The sequence below is a fragment of the Falco peregrinus genome, chromosome 1 (assembly GCF_023634155.1).
Source record: "Falco peregrinus isolate bFalPer1 chromosome 1, bFalPer1.pri, whole genome shotgun sequence".
Taxonomy (NCBI): domain Eukaryota; kingdom Metazoa; phylum Chordata; class Aves; order Falconiformes; family Falconidae; genus Falco; species Falco peregrinus.
The window spans coordinates 69,539,242-69,556,410 of NC_073721.1; the positions used below are offsets into that span (position 1 = coordinate 69,539,242).

General features: G+C 37.7%; 1 protein-coding gene across 1 annotated transcript in view; it reads right to left on the reverse strand.

Annotated features, from left to right (window-relative positions):
• NPAS3 (neuronal PAS domain protein 3) overlaps positions 1–17,169 on the reverse strand; it is a 612,926-nt gene that overhangs the window by 8,456 nt on the left and 587,301 nt on the right. Inside the window, exon 9 of the mRNA XM_055793646.1 lies at positions 1,916–2,063. Within this exon, the coding sequence (XP_055649621.1) occupies positions 1,916–2,063 (148 nt within the window). The remainder of the gene's footprint in view (positions 1–1,915; positions 2,064–17,169) is intronic.

The window sequence follows — 17,169 nt, forward strand, 5'->3', positions numbered from 1 at the left end:
TGTCCTGACAAAGTGACTTTATTCTGTTGCATCCCAAGGCAGTCCCCAAATTTGCCCCCTCCAAGCAAAAGATGTTTGAGGGCTTTCACACTGTGAATAACAAGTTACTAGAACAAGGACAGCATTAATCCTCCCTGTCACTATAATTAGTCTATCCTTTTACAGACAGCTGAATCATACTTTCTAATGCATGGAAATGTATACAGACCAGTATTCCTACTAACAGTAGCCCTAATTATGCCTTGATCTCTCATTAAAATACTATTTGGACATTTGGATCTTTTGTGGATTCCAGTACTAGGAGAAATCTAAATTAAAAATACAAATTCAGTGGAGAAGTTATTCTTTCTCTAACAGACTGGTGAAGGGAATGCAGCAGAAGAATCAAGTTCTGGGACGAGACTTGGGGAAGACCACACTGCTTTGTTTTTTTTAGGTATATTCTGTTGGTAGAGAAAATAATTTTGTGGGATGTTTGTGGATTAGGTTTACCTATTGTCTAGAAAGCAGCAAAGAGGACAGAGGCAACTGTTTGTAATTCTTATGGACCACTTTTGCAGTTAGAATATGAGCACATTTCTGGGTATTTTGAAGTCCTGTTAGGACTGGGGCAGTGAAGCTGTAGTTCCAGTTCAGAATTGGCAGGCTTAAGCTGAACTCTTGAAATGCTGCATTGTGCCTCTCTCTTGCAAAAAGACAAAAAAGTAGCAGGATAAAGATATATTCAGAAATATCTGTGCTCAATCATAGCAGGACAGAAACATCTAAGACCCAACGAACACTCCACTGCTGTGGAAGGTTTCCCACAGTATCCTCAATGTTCTCCTGCCAGGGGTTGCTTTCTCCTCTTCCACAAAAGGGGAATCAAAACTATTTCAACACGCAAGTTCAGGCAGGCATAGTCTCTTCAGGGCTTGCTGGTCTTGGCATAATAAGTCACAATCTAACCCCTAGACATCACTTTGAACTCTCATGGCATCAAAGAGAATGTAACAAAGCATGCCAAGCTACTTAAAAGGAGAACAGGCCAGAAAATGACAACTGCATTCCATGACAAACTCAAGGTTTCAAATGTATTTTTTTTTTTTCTGCTCCGGAATGAAACAAAAAATCTCCCAATCTTACCGAACATTTTCACAAAACAGAATGTGTTGAAAGGTATTTTCAGATCAGAAAGGTCAGGTTTATAATTCACTGTCTCTCAGTGACTGTTGGTCTTCCCCTGAGTTCAGAAACCATTCCTTTAAAAATACTTGGGCTTTGGTAAAACAGAATTTCTCAGGGAAAAGCCTTTCATTCAAGGTATTATTACTATTTCTGTTTAAAATAGTTCTCATAATTTTAAATAGTAGTTTTAATTGCTACTTTTATTTTTAAATCCTATTTTGCGTTTTTCAGTGTGAATACTGTCTGATGATTACAGGAGCAACCTATTAGTTCAAGAATTTTCTCCTGAGAAAATTCCTCTGTCTGGAGTGAGCCAGCAAACACCTTTCAGAGAGGCATTTTTGCAGCATTCCAGAAATTTGCTTCCATGCATTTTCAATAAGCAAATAAACCAGTACCCAACACTTCACACCAGATTTTACAACACAACTACTGAAAGTTGGTGTGGATAATTTTTATATTTAAGCTCAAGATGAGCAGATTTCAGGGCAGTAGAAGCATGCAATAAAATGGTAGAGGGTTTATTTGAAGATTAAGGCAGCATAATAATTTAAGAATATTCTGGTGTACCGAGACATGACAGATGTTTCAATAAACATAACCAAACAGCACTGTTTTTGAGGTGGACCACGTGAAAAGTTCTTCTTCCTAACTTTTTCCAGTAGGCAATTGTTTTTTCCCTAAAACCCTCACTGAGACAAGCAACAGAGACAGTAGTTCAAGTGAGAGAAGCGATTGGAAGACCTACCTAAGAAGGTAATTGACCCAGATGATATTCTTCTCACTTGCATTCTTGGCATTGACAGCTATGGTTGCACTAGACTGTATCCAGATATAACCTCCATTCTTCTGCATCCAGCGGTAATATTTTGTTACACATTGACCCTTATTCAGCACTGGCAAAAAAACAAACAAACAAAAACCCCAAATGAAACAGAAGCAACATACAGTGCATGTTAGAACTGGGGTAAAATGATCTTCATTGTACAACATGCCACAATTATAAGCAGAAGATACTTGGCTTCCTTTAGGTTTAATGCAGCATGCCAGTGAGATGAGAAACAGGATCTGAAGTTCAGCATAACTAGCTGTACGCTTTACAAGTTTTAAAAGTATAATTTTAATCTGGGTTTGGAAACTCTAGTGGAAGAAGAAAAGTAAAAAGAACTACAAATGTCTTTTGTTCACAGAATACTTATTGCTGTGTGGACAGTTTCAATGCACTCAATGTCAAACTGTAAAAAAAAAAAGGAAAAAAAAAAAGGCAAATTTATATGTGATTTATTCATAGCTCCTAGGTAGACCTCTTTGAGATTCTGGATATTTGAAAGGTTTGGGAAGATACTCTACCCCTGCTGCTTTGATCATTTCTCCTTATTGCAGGCGATATCAACCACTGAACTTATACATCTGTTTCTTTGATCTTGTCAAACAGAATTTACAGCTCTCAGATGAACCAAATCTCCACCGGTCAGTGGGGGGAAAGTCTTGGGAGAATTTACTTTCTACCAGAGCAAAGTAAATCCACCAACAGACTAAGAAAGAGGCCTAAGGGAGGCACAGAATGGCTTGGTTAGAGCCAAAGAGGCTCTCTCCAATGTTTGAAATACGCTAGGAAAGAAAACAGAGGAACAAGTAAAAGCAATCAGTAATGTGAAACAGTGTTATTAAATGCTCACAGCCAGAAGGCTTAAAAATACAGATGTTTAAAGTAATACTCCAGCCAAAATATTTGCAAGTTGAAACGGATTTGTTTTGTATCTGATACTTAAGTGTCAGGAGAAGGGGATGAAATGCAAATCTTTCAGTGGAAGGGAGCAGCATGGTTTTAAAGAAAACCTGAACTATACTAAATCTGGGTACTATTGCTACTGGAGCACTTCCTGTCCTCGGCTTTTCCCCTAACGCCAGCCAGCTCTGTGCGCTAGAGGGCAGTGTGCATTCACAGACAGCGCCCGCTTTTGTCATGTCCTTGTCTCCGTCTGCTAAAATGAAAAACCTCTAACTGCTGTAATAAATTTGGCTAAATTAGCTGCTAAATGGTTATCTCAAGTAATATGTATTTGCATTAATCATCTTGCTCTAAACCAGAACAAGCCAGAGTCCTAAAGACGTAGTAAATTCATATTGTCCATTTAATTACGGCTAATAAGTGCTTCATATACAATAGTTTCATGAAGTACATTTTCATTTTCTTTTGTAGAGGGAAAAGAAAAAAGTCACTTTGGAAAAGAATAAGTATTTAAGGCAGTTAAAGTTCCTACCATAAATGTGACAAATGACACTTTGGAGCTTTCAAGTTAACCAAATGTCTATACCCCTAATTATACATATGAATGTATCTATATCCAAGTCAGTGTACAACAGATACCTAAAGAAAAAGATATTTACAAAGACAGACATACAAACACAGACTCCTTCTTACCTTGGAGGAAACTCCAAATCCCCACTCTAATTTTTCAATTGCTGAATTAAAAAAGCATGTAAAAAAGTGCAATGTAAAGTAAACGTAAAGTGCAAGGTAGGTTCAGCTGTAATAAGAACAAGTATTTGTGATCTGGGTCCTGTTGTTTTTCAGTTAACTAGGTTTGTTTCTAGCAGAGATCCATAAGTTTCCCTAAATTTTTACTTTCGTATTCCAGGCTTTAGATATCCTACTATGATAATTCATTGGCTTCAAAACCTCATTATACCGCAGAATAAAGATAAACGATGCACAACTGACTACCCAGCATTTCTGTCAAACCAGTGCTGTATGCCACTTTAGAAAACAATCTCACATAAATTAGCCCAAGTTTATCAGTTCTGAAGAATAAGGGAAGAAAAGTACTGCTGTAAGTTTTGATTATGGTAGACTTTTTCATTTCAGTAAAATAGGACATTCAAAATACTCTGCTTACAGCTGACAGTAAAACTGATACATCTGGAATTTAGGATTGATGTTGCCTCCTTTCTGGAAACTGGAACACCCACAGGTGTGTGCAGAAACTAGCAAAATCTACACTTCTATCGACTAATGATGATGTTGCCTTCTTTATAACAGTTTTTTTTCCTGAGGAGTTTAACGTACCATGCAAATACCAAAGGATGAATCCTCACAGCTGCCCACATGCACATTTGAAAGTCAAGGTACCAGATGAGTCACTAGCCAGCGACTGAAGAGCACACTGCAATTCTGCATAGTCATAGCTAAGAGAACCTAGATCCTCCAGCTCTTTCAGTCCATTTCATCCTAGACAAGTCCTTCCTCTTTCAGTGCCTTTATACTGGTTGTTGCACCACTGGAAAAGCCTATGTCTTAAGCTGAACAGAGCATTCATTTCAGAACTATGAAAAAAGGGGGAAATTAAAACCTTATAAGTTTCTTCTAAAGGAAAAAGGTGCTTGTTTTTTCATGAAAGAGAATTCAGTGCATCAGAGTTGCATCAAACCATCTACAGTCAGAGTTCAGGCTCCCAAATTACTATACATCCAAAGAGTGTCTGAAATACTGTCTTGAAAATGAGCTTTCCATGAAGTTCGTCTACCTGCAAATTTCCACTGTCTATTTGGCCAGCTCAGATATATTACCGCATACACAGGATTTTCCTTCCTGCATTTGTCTAAAGCGCATTTCATATGAGAGATTTGTGGACCACGCTCTGAAGGAAGTTCCACGATTCAATATAAAAATTCTATCTGTAAAGAGATTCTCTGGCAGGCCAGCTGTGCTGTACTGCTAAATCTGGTTCTTACTTCCTTTGAGAGTGCCCTAGGTACCCCCAAGGCAGTTCTGAAAGCTCATACTGTAGCTTGGGAAGAAATTTCTCAATGTGATGAAAGAGAAAGAATGAGAAAATTTTGAAATATTTTCTAATTTACAGTATTTTTTAACTGTTGGCATTGCCAAGCTGAAACTTAGAAATTCGATGAGAATTTTGAGAAAACAAGCCACTAGAAGGACACATCAGGAAGAGAAATCTATCTGGTTTATTGATAACCTAGTGTTATTGAGTAAAGCCCAGTTTCATTTCGAGGATCTTCACTTTGCAGGTACAATAAGTCCATAATAAAGTTACTGATTTTGAGAAGAAATGAAAGTAAATAATTTGTCCATTCTAAGCTTTGCTTGTGAAGTTATGTTTTGTTACTAGCAACAGACCATGCACGTCAGCTTAGCATAAACTTCTGAAAAGTAACGTCATGTAGACCATGTCCTGAACTTATTCAGACTGTATTTAAGGCAAATCTCTTACTAAGAATCAGGGTTCAGCTCTGTATTTTTGTACACTGAGAAATGCAGAGAGTTTTAAATTTCTATTGTGTTATACATGGAGTATCCAGTCCGACAGGCAATGCAGTACAGGGAAAGGTCAGACTCGTGACCACATCAGTGGGATGGCTTGTGTGACTGAAATTACATGGGATTATGCAGGATTGGGTCATATAATTACATACACACACACACACACACACATATATATATAAATAAAAATATATCTATCTATATAAACTCTTCAATTGATGTGAATAATTGAGTTTTAAATGTTTTAAAACTGGTGACCTTTATGTTAGCTACACAGATATATTCCCTAAAATGGTGGATGCCAAACTTCACTAAAATTTGCTGAAACATTACCTAGTTACTAAATTTGAAATCCACGATTAGCATGCAAGAAATGTACAGCATGTCATGCTAAGAATTAAAAAAAATCTCACTTATTTCTCAAAGTATGAATATATTGCTATGTATACAGTTCCCAACAGAGGGATTTCAGTTTTCCTTGGTAGCTTTGCGCACAGCAATATTCTTGTAGCAGTGGAGTGAAGGAGGGGGGAGAAGAAGAAACAGTCAGTGTTCTTTGCAGGAGCCTATTTCTGTTAGAAAATCAAAATAAATCAGTACAAGTTTGTCTTCAGAAATATGGTTACAAAAAGAAAAAGAACAGAGTTTCTTCCTGTAAGGCTGTTCTGAGAAATCAAAGCCAAAGCTTCTAAATAGTGAGTTGTGTTTTAAAAGAAGGAAGTAGCTTAATTCAGTTTGAAGAGGAGATGAAGAAATTGTGTATCAAAAGCAGTCTTTTAGCAAAGTCTCTTACAAAAGGACATTTTACTCATGTGCATATGCATTTAAAAGCTACACTATATTGCGTATTCAGGTAAGTATTGAGTAAATAGGAAATGATGAGATCATCTTACATATTCACACAGCTTCACAAAGAGGCTCTTTATAATTGGTGAAAATATTGAGGTTACATCTGCTGTGCTATTCACCCTTCTCCTTGAAATACCTTTATCAATGACTGGATAGTATTGATACTAAATTCCCCTTGTGATAAACTTATAAGAATATTTTTAATTTACTGCATGAGGATGAAAATGCCATACTTAATACCATAGTCAGATACTTAGCTGCAGCCACAAGTACTCTTTCTACATTCACAAAACTGGCAGACGAAACATGAAAAGGAATACTGACTCTTTAATCTCCACTTCTCCACCTAAGGCCCAAGGCAAGCTGACAGGGTAACTTCGTTCTGGAAACAGAGGTTTTTTTTTTTTTTTTATTTTTTTAATTCTGGATTACTTTTTCTTCTGCTTTTGAAAACTGTGGGCTATGGGGGAATGAACCTGGCATAGACTTAAAACAAGAACAAGTTTCTTTATACGAAAAGTTACAGTCCTTGATGCTTACAGGAAGGTCATTTTCAAAACCCACAGGAAAAATAGCATCACAGCCAGAAAGAGTGCATTAAGTGCCTTATTTGCTTGTAACAGAGACAGTTTTTCATTTATAACAGCTCCGAGGATCAAGCGAGGCTTTGATGTTGGAAGGACTTTTCTATAGATTTTGCAATTAGTGAATTAGAAGTTTTAAATAGCAGGTATCCACAAATCGGATTTTAGCAATGAAAAAAAATACTGAGCCATATTTAGGAATGTTAAATGATGTTTGTTGCTTAAACAGAATAAGGAGCTAGATGGTAGGAGACTTGTAGAAATTTGATGAGCAAACGTGTGCCATCTATATCATTCTCCACAAACACTTCGATTTTGGATCTGCTACACAGGGTGAGGTGAGGATGAGGGGGATGTAAGCCAGGACAGTGTGCAAATGCATTCTCTATCCACCAGGCCAGAAGTGTGGCTTCCACAGCCGATTACTTGGGGAAGAATGCCACCTGCACATCACAAAAGTCCCCTTGGGTCACATCACTCTACCTCCCCTCACTGCACACAGTTGCTTACCAGCCCTGTGTGACCTACCGTATCTCAGAGTTCTCTTAAGAAAAACAGAAAGGTGATAACTGTTTAGAAGAATATTGGTTCTGCGAGGCTTTAGAAAGCTGCATGTTGGTCACACCATATGACAGGAGAAAGCCCTGAGTGCTCACAGAGAACATTTTTTCTGTGTTTGGGTAAATGCAGTGTATTGTGTCAATAACACTGGCTGAAACTTGGCTGGTAGCACGATACGAAGATTAGACAGTAGTAATTGCTGGCTTTATTTAAGTTTATTTAATCAATCTTTTCCAAAAATCAAGCAGTAAATAGCAGGTCAGATTCATGAAAGAAAACTGGTACCCCACGGGTATCCAGACTCCTACCTAACTTCTTCATTCTCTTGGAACAATTCTTTTAAGCATATACGGTCATTCTGAAAATGCTAAACATGGGAACTGATTCATTGCTTACTTCTGCAATATGGAATACTGTTTAGTCTTCCAGTGTGAGGATGTTACATACATAAATACCTGACAAATGAGGCAAAAAATAAGTATCAACAACCTTCCGGGGATGGGGTGGGGTGGGGGCAGCAGGGAAAGCCTTAATCAACCATTTAGAAAAAACTGGAAAGCTTTACAAACTAAGCAATATTTTTCTTGCCTCACTTTGCTGAAAAGCAAATGTTAAAAGTGGTCTGAATCAAACTGTAAAAAAAATGTGGATTCATATTAGGATCGAAGTTTGTAGCTCAACGTCATCACTTGCCAAATACAGTGATAAGTGTCTTGCATGCTATGTGTCCATCTAGGGAAGAGAAGTAACTAAATAGTGAAAATAGTTTGGAAAAACATTTATGGATTTTGTAACCTATCCTAACTCCCGAACAGCGGTACTCCAGCCTTCTGATAACTCCTAGCCTCTGCTAGAGATTCTGCCTTCATTTCATTCCATATTAACTCAGATAAGGACCAGGAAGATGTTTTGTTTAAAATCAGCACTATGTTATCAGTTTACATGACATCAGTTCACAGCAGCAGTGCAAAATTATTAAAACCCAGCAAAGTCAGAAAACTAATTATTTCCAGCATTAAGCACAAATCGCCACCTTCTACTTGAACAGACACATTTTTTTTCTTCCCCTCTCCCTTTCATGGTGGTTATAACACACCATTTGCCTGTAGTCCACCATTTAAAATTATAATTTTATAATTATGCTTACCATTAACTTAAGAATATATAATTCTAGGTAAGATATTTTAAAACAGCATGTAGGTATTGATCAAATATAATGGCAAAATTGTAATATAGCATCTAGTGATACATTGCATTCAATCTTCCATGCATGCTGTAAGCTTCCGTATCAGAAAATATTTTTTTTGTTTCTATAGACAAAAATGATGTAGATAAACTAAATAAGTGTAATGAAAAACTGCACTGAAAAATGAACACTAGATTTGCCTACCTAGGATTCTCTAGGTTTTCTTCTCTCTTTCTTAACTTTCTTTTCCCTCAAGATTTGTCTGTCTCCCCATGACTTCTAAAACTTCAATCCTGCCATAAAGTGATTTTCTTCTGCTAATATTGAAATGGTCGTTTAGAAACCGAAGCCCGCTTTGAACACCAACTTCAGACAGAACTTCCATTATCATTAATGAACTCACTCTGTTCAAACTGGAGGGGAAAATGAAATCCCAGATCCAAATTTTGCCCTCAGCTACTAAAACGCAACATCAGAGGAGAAATTTGGCCCTGCTTGCTCAAGAAACTTAAATCTGTCCTCCATGTCTCCACTAACATTAGTGTCCATCATATGACAACCTATGTAAGATTAATGGCTTTAGAACATAACCCTTTCCATACCAAAAGTATTAGCAGACTATACACAACTATATCTCCTACAAATAGGAAAAGGGACAGAAGTTTCACAGAAGCAGATTGGCAGCAATATTAATTTTCTTTTTGATTTTCATAGGGACTGGATCTCTGTAAACATGCTTTCATTTCTGGGATGAGTCCCTGTTTGTGTGCTTGGACCAAGTGAAAGGAGTGATTTTTCTCAGCCTAGTCCCTTGAGGAAATGGATCCACAGCACAGTGTCATGGGGGCATGCCAGACCCTTCTAACCACCAAAAGTTTCATCACAATCTCACACTTGGCAGTAAGTGACATTAGACATATTTAAAGCATATTGTCCCTTTATGCAGGTGCCTTGTAAAAAGAAAAAAGGAAACAAAACAAAACTTTTTCACCTTTCTCCATAAGCCTTAGAAAGATAGCTTCACACTAACCAAAGAAAATTCCTTGTAAAATAAAAACAAAAGGACTTCTGAATTGTCACAACACTATCCAAACTAGCCGGCTGCAGCAAGGCTTTTACCATCCCACACCAGGTTAACTTCAATAAGGAGCTCCCACACCTTGCCCCAGCACAGCCACCAATTCCCCACAAGGTTTCAAAAGTTCATCTACTGTTCGTGCTGTTTCTCTGTCCTCTTCATGTCAGTCCACCCACTTCTCGCCTCTGCTGCATCTGGATTCTTCCATCTCTGGGCTCCTCTTCCATCCAGCCTCTCCTCATCTGGGCCTCCTGCTTCTCTTGGGACCTCTCTTTTCTCTCGTACATCCAGGGCATGCACTCTCTCTCTCTCTCTCCTCCCTCTGCTTCTTCCATGTCTCTCTTCATCCAATGCTCCTCTTCATACAGTCCTTCTCTTCCATACCCCTTGGAGCTATTTATCTACTTAGCAGGAACAGCCACAGCAGCACATTATCCATGTCAGCCAACCCACCGCCCCTGAAACCAGCCCACAGCTGTATATTATCAATGTTAATTAACCCAGCTTCATTCCTCTATAATTCCTCTACAGTGAACAAGTAAACATCTTATGAACTCAGAACCAATACCTCGCAGTCCATGGATGTTGGGTAAAAGGCTTCAGATGTTTGCCAGGGCATTTCAAAAGCCCACTGAGCCAAAGACCCGAACACCAGCCCACTCGATATGTAATCAGACATCAAAACCAACACTGACCTGCCACTGGCCACATCACTCTCAGATGGCAAAGCCACAAGTGATTTATGTAGGTTCTTTCAAATGAGTGCTAATAAGACTATTGCCACACTGTCATATGTTTGATACATGCTACAATTTTACTGCTACTATTTTCATACCCTTCCAGCTTTGAAAACTGTCTCCCTCAGAGACACAAGGTCAACAGTTCAGATGTTCAAAAATTAAAAGAAGAGAAAAACCCCCAGTAGCACTAACGTTTCTAAAACTCTGGAAAGATCTGCAACCATTTCTTCATACCTTCACATAGTGACATTTTAGGATGGAGTATTTCACAGTGTAGTAAGATACAAACAAAATCTTTAATCTGTCCTTGGATTTTCAGTGGAGCAACACTCTTTCTGACTTAGACTACAAGGTGATGAACACTTTTGGTCTCAGTAATCTTGGAGCAAACATCAGCAATGAAGGTAAAAAGATACGTGGCTGAAGTACTTTTTCCCTTTAAAATGGCATACATTTACATTATGTAGCAAAAGTCACCATGGAAATACTTTAGTGAAGGTGAAGCTGCTGGAGGTGCACAGCAAAACCTTTTATTCCCATGGCTTTGCAATTTATCATATGCTTCTGTAATCTATCACAAGAATAATATCAAAGCATAAATTCATCTTTGGGTTGGAAATTTTGAGCACAAAGAGACTAAAAAAAATAAAGAAAATTATTAAGGGAGTAACTGGGAAACCAGAGGTTCCCAGCAATAGTCAAAGCTCAACCTTCACTCTATAGCCCCTTAATGTAGTAGCTGTAATTACGCAGCTGGCACTACATGCATTTTTAATATAAAAGTAGAAGAGTTTAGGTGTAAATTTCAACTGACTTTGAGCTCTGGAAGACTTACAATGGAGAGCCTACAAACTGAAATGGGAACATACTAATCAGTATTGCATTACATTTAATTTGAAGATGAAATAGCATCAGGAATTAAAGGGTCATTGATGCAAACTATATCTGAGGCATCTTGCAAAATAGCTGTATATTGCTTATCTACAGAAGGCAAAACTCTGCAATTAGGTTCTGCAGCTAATGACTTAAATAGCTTAGACGTTTAGTTTTGTAGAGTTTTCTGGTTTGTTTACTATCCAAAAGATTTGATGCTTCTGATAAACTGTTTTATATACTATACGTACAGAAAACATTTGTCCAATAGTATACAATTTGTATGTGAAAATCTTAGCCACAAAATATCATGAAGATTAGATTTTTTTGGGGATTTAAAATGATATCTGAATATTTATATAGGTAATTAGAATACCAAATATTACAATAGTAACAACTGCCCACAAACAGAAATGTAAGCAGCGGTATACATTCTCATCTTTCAAGGAACGAACCAATCAGGAGTTAATAGTATATTGTGGAGAAAACAAGGGTGCATGGTGTACATAATTGCCTATAGCAGTGTTTCCCCCTTTCTTCTAAAGTAACGAGCTTTGGTCAGAGAACAGACAAAGAAATTAAGCTAGACAGACCAGCATCTCTTATAACCCAAAGCACCATTTGCAGAAGCAAACACATCTGCAGGAGTTCAGAGCATGGCTAAAAGACAAGAATCATACACACTCTTGGTTGGGTGCACATCTCAGGATTCATTAGGACTGAAAAACAAACACTGGGCACAGGCTAAAGTCAAAGTTCTTGCTCCTTTTTTTCCTTGTATGAATAAAAAAAATACGTTTTTTTATAAGCTCCAACTTCTACTTTCTTATCTCCTGATCACTCATCTTGCTCTACCACCACTATCTCCAGTCGAAAGGGACACAAGGATGCCAGTCTCCAATGAAGAAATCTTTGCTGGCCCATATTATGGATAGAAAGGAAGATTGTGCAGGTGGTCAGACCAACACTTCTGCAATACTTTGTAAACAAGATATACTAGACTGTCATCAGGATGCCAGGCAGGCTTGGTTTAAGAATTAGCTAAGCACCAGACATTCTATCAGCCTAATTTAGAATCAATCTTGCTTTTTAGTGATGATAATAAACTTGTACAAACATGAGATTCATTTGTATATTTTAGCATTTTACTTCAGTCCCAGAATGCAAAACCTGGCATTGGAATCAGTTTGATTTTTTTGGTGATTGAAGATATTAAGCACTACAAGAGCATTGAAATTTCGATCTGATTAGGATAAAAATTCCTCAGGATCAAAACACTTCTTTTTTTCCCCCTACAGTTTTACTAATTGTGTGCTACTTGACATTGCAGAGTTATTCCACAGCATGATAGCAAAATATGTGAAGTGTATTTTACTGTTAGAAATTATCAACTCATTCTATTTGTTTTTCATGTGTTTGAGGTTATTAAGAGAATAAAAAATTATAACTGATGTGCATAAGTTAAAAGGGTTAGTTCAACTACAGTTGGTAGGCTAAACCACTAAGCAATATTTTGTACAGCAACAGAATTTTTCTACTGAACATACATAAAAGAAATCATGAATATATAACTGATTTAAAAGCAGACTGAGGGGGTAATATCCCTTGAAAAATAGGGGAGCCGTGAAAAAGGTGAATGTGGAATAGTTTATTTTCAGAAAGACTGGATTATTCTAACCACTGGAAACCAGATAAAGTAGATCAGAGGGAGTGCTACCAAACATACTCATCAGAGACCTTTGCTTTATGGGAAATGAACTGCCCTGGCTCACTGTTCCTGAGGAATTGTATTTCTTATAGCTGTAAATCAAATCCTGAAGAAACAGGATGATATTTTCGAAGCAATAGCTGAGGACAACAAGTATCTTTTTTTGTCAGTGTCAGGTTTCTGAATTTAGACCTCAATTAGGATTCCAAAATGAAAAGGCACATATTATATACCAATATATACTTGTGACAGTGTAACAACCAATATATTAATTTTCAAATGGTGGCATGTTCTATATTTGTCCAAAAGTATATTCACGGTCACCTTCAGAGGTCTTGACTTTGATCCTTCCTTGCTGCTTTCTTAATGACCTTCATTGAACATTAAGATCAAGTACTTGATGTTCAATGAAGATCGTAATTTTTTTTCAATTAAATGGAAGTTGTATACCTCTACAGCATACAACATCCATTCACTCTTACCAAGAAACGTACTTCTTAAATCAAAAAGGGACTTTATAGACCTTTGTGTGATAACAATATCAACCAAAGAGAAGCACATATGCATAGCATCGTACTCCAGAGAGCAGTGAGTGTCAATTGCTGAGCATTATGGACAGTGCTAGGACCTGACACAACAGGAATTTTATTAATCTGCTGGCTTTAAGACCAGGGATGATTTTTTGTCTTTGGAACAAGGGCAGTTCTACCCATGCAGGGACTCATGCCTTGGTGAAAGTGCAAGAACTGTCCTATGCTTGACATGCAGTGCAGCCCTGCAACGTTTCTGTGCAGACCTAAGTAGAAAAAAAGGATCCATTCACCTCCTCATTCTTACAAATGGTAAAGTAGAACAGGGGGCAGGAGGGGTCTTTCTAGGGTGTTCTAGATGTGTTACTATGAAATGTAAAACATTCAGCTTCAACTCTTTCATGCCACATATCCTAATGAAGAGCTCTGTTACACAGAGCTAGGATTAGCTACTGTATCTGAGCCAATGTACAGCTAGACCTGAAAATTTTGAGGGCTCGGATTCAAACTCAGGTTGTTGTATCTTAGCCAGTGCCGTGTGTCAGCTAAGCCAGCAGCTGAGCCATGATGCTGGATGGGGTACAGGCTGTTAGACTAGAGAACATTTTTACTATAATTTCTGAGAGACTTGATTTATGATAAATGATATCTGACTGGATTTTACCAGCAATTTGTTCAATAAACACAGCAAAGGTGAACAAACAAGAAGTTTCCCAAACTTCTGAAACCATGAAGCATTATAAAATGGGAAACAGCTTGATAAGGTAGAATTGTAACACCGAACAATTGGCTGGGAGATTTGTGAAAAAGCATGATGTTTGAAAGCTTGAATGAAACAAGATAGAAACAATATCCCTAAACATTTTATTTCTGTTTGAAAAACCCTGACACTTCAATAATTTGTGGGATCACTACCATGTATTATTGTTGCAAAAAAATGCAGGCATATGAAGAGTTAGAGTATCAATGTTGTTTTATTAATCCACAAGGGCATCAAGCTATAACTAACATAAATTTCTAAGTAGAAATCTGATCCTAATGGAATTTTTGCTATTTTCTTCACTGGGGTCAGAATTTTACTCCATATGAATTTGCTTTTTTAGGGCATAATCCCCATGTCCATTGAAGCCAATGAAAGCTATTCCATTGACCGTACCTGACCTTTCGTTAGGGCAGCAGTTCCCTTACAAAAGATTGTTGTCACTGCTATAGTCCTGCAGACCTTCTTCACCATTATACTTGTAATGGTCACATTCCTGAAACTGCTTTTGTCTTCTTTTATCTGAGATAGCATTAACAAGGCCTGTTTTTCAAAGTTTCTAATGGGCTGCTATGATCTGAAGCCATCAACAGCCCTCTTGATTTTTTCTGTGTGATTTTGTGCAACATTTTCTTCTTTGCTTGTTTTCCCCTTTGATGTCTTTGAATAACCTGGATGAGAAGGCAGGATGTACTGGTCTTACTTTTCCCATTTTTGTCTGATATGTTGTCAGTGACTAGGCAGAGTAGCAGTTTTATTTGTGTTTCTTTTTACCCTTAGATCTACCACTACAATTTAGGATTTTTCTTGTTCTAATCTTTAAAAATTATTTTCCTTCCTGTAAAAATCAATCAAGATTTTTAGCTGCATTCTGCAGTCCTTCATCAAAAACAACCCTTTCAGTTTGCTGCTTTCTCAAGTCCTGCTTCTACTTTTAAATAGGGCTTTCTAACTATTATACTAACTTCCACTTCCTCTTCAAAAAATTGCATTTTTTTTTTTTTAAATTGTAATCTTAAGAAATTATTTCCTGTGTTGTACTGGCAAATCTGCATTGTTTATTTTGGGGAACTGCAGTTCTGCTTGGTTTTACCTTCTACAGCCAGTGCCTGCAAGTTCCTGAATTTTATTTTTAATTTTATTTTAACTAAACAAGAAGCATTTTCTCTTTATAGTTTGGTTTGAACTTGATTTTCTAGGATGGACAAGTTGCTATGAAGTGTCTTGGCGTTTTGCAATTTCTTTCTCTTGGTTTTTCTAAATGTTGGAAAAGTTGAGTATCTCTCTAGGCAAAGATATGAATCACTTCAGCTTCTGCAGGACTTTACAATGGGCAGGTATACTTCCTGAGCTATTCCCAAGTTTAATTTGAACTTGAAGGCCTTTCATCCAGAGCATGAGTTTGAACAACATGAAAAGACAAATGCAAAGTCCTGTACCTGGGATGGACTGCAATGGTACAGACTGGGGACTGGCTGGGTGGGTTGTGGCTTTGTGGAAAAGGACCCGGGGGTTCTGGTGGACAGTATGCTAAGCATGAATCAGCCGTGTGCTCTATGGGCTGTACTAAAATGTATGGAATGGAATCCCACTGTGCTGGAAGCTGCTAATGGGAGAAGGTCCCTGTCTTTATAAAGCTTGCAATCCAATCAGCTAAACTGGACATACAGTGAGAGCAGGAACACGGTAAGGTGAAGTGACTTTCTAGAAGTCATTCCTGTCTCCAGGGTCTCCTGAGTCCTAGTCCAGTCCTCACACACTGGACCACACTGCACTCACACTGTCTGCATAGGTCTCTAAGTTTTCTGAAGATGAATGTTTCATAAAGCATATTCTATTTCAGAGAGAAGTGGTCATTCAGAAGATTAAGGTCTTTTTCAAATGGGATGTTCATCTCTGCCAGGTGGTATGTTAAGTCTGAGTCATAAATATCTTTTATTTCCTCAGTCAGATAGTGCAGTGGAAGTGCAACTTGTCATTTTTGACTTCCAGTTTCAAGAGCACCATGTAAGTTTCTGAATTTGTTCCTTCATTTCTGAGCAACTGACATATTCTCCTGGATATTAAACGCTCAAAATGTAAATGATGCAAAATTACTTTGTTTATCATTTTGGATAGTTGATTTTTTTTTCCCATCCACAGAAATGTAGTTAAACTGACCTTCTTATGTCAAATGCACTTTACCTTCTAGAAACTTCAGGGACTATTTGAAAGCTGTACAGAGCTTGATACTGTTGTTGGCTGCCATATATTATTGTGGAAGCTGTCCCTGCTCTCCTGCTTTCCAGTTGCAGTTATTGTCCTATCTTCCCTTGCAGATCAAGCAAGGTAATTTCAGACTCAAGATTTATACTGCCTTCTATTGTAGTCATATGGTTTTGTAAAAGCAAATTAAGTGTGGCTGTACTTGGGCTGCTACCCTTTTATTAGGAAATGCTAGCAGGACATAGCACAAGGGGAGTAGAGTTATTCAGATCCGGGACTCTGAATTTAAAAGGCAGTTTGCAGATAGTCTTTTACATTAAGAAAAACACACAAGTCAATCATAAGTGCAGTCAGTCACTGAAACTTCCAAAGAATTATCTAGCTTTACTGCAGGCACAGATAAATTAGAGATTATGGGCCTAAGTCTCTTTTCGTACCAGGGTAAATCCGGAGCGTCATCACTGAAGTCAACAGATCTCAACAAGAAAAGAATTAGGCCCTATGGCTTTTAATAAGGGGAATAAAAAGAGTTTAATTACAAGGAATCAAGCTGAACCTCCCCCCATACACAGGCATGTGCACATGCTCTCTGGTAAGGTTTGTCTTTGTAACATTTTTGTTCTGTTATCCTTATCCTGATCAG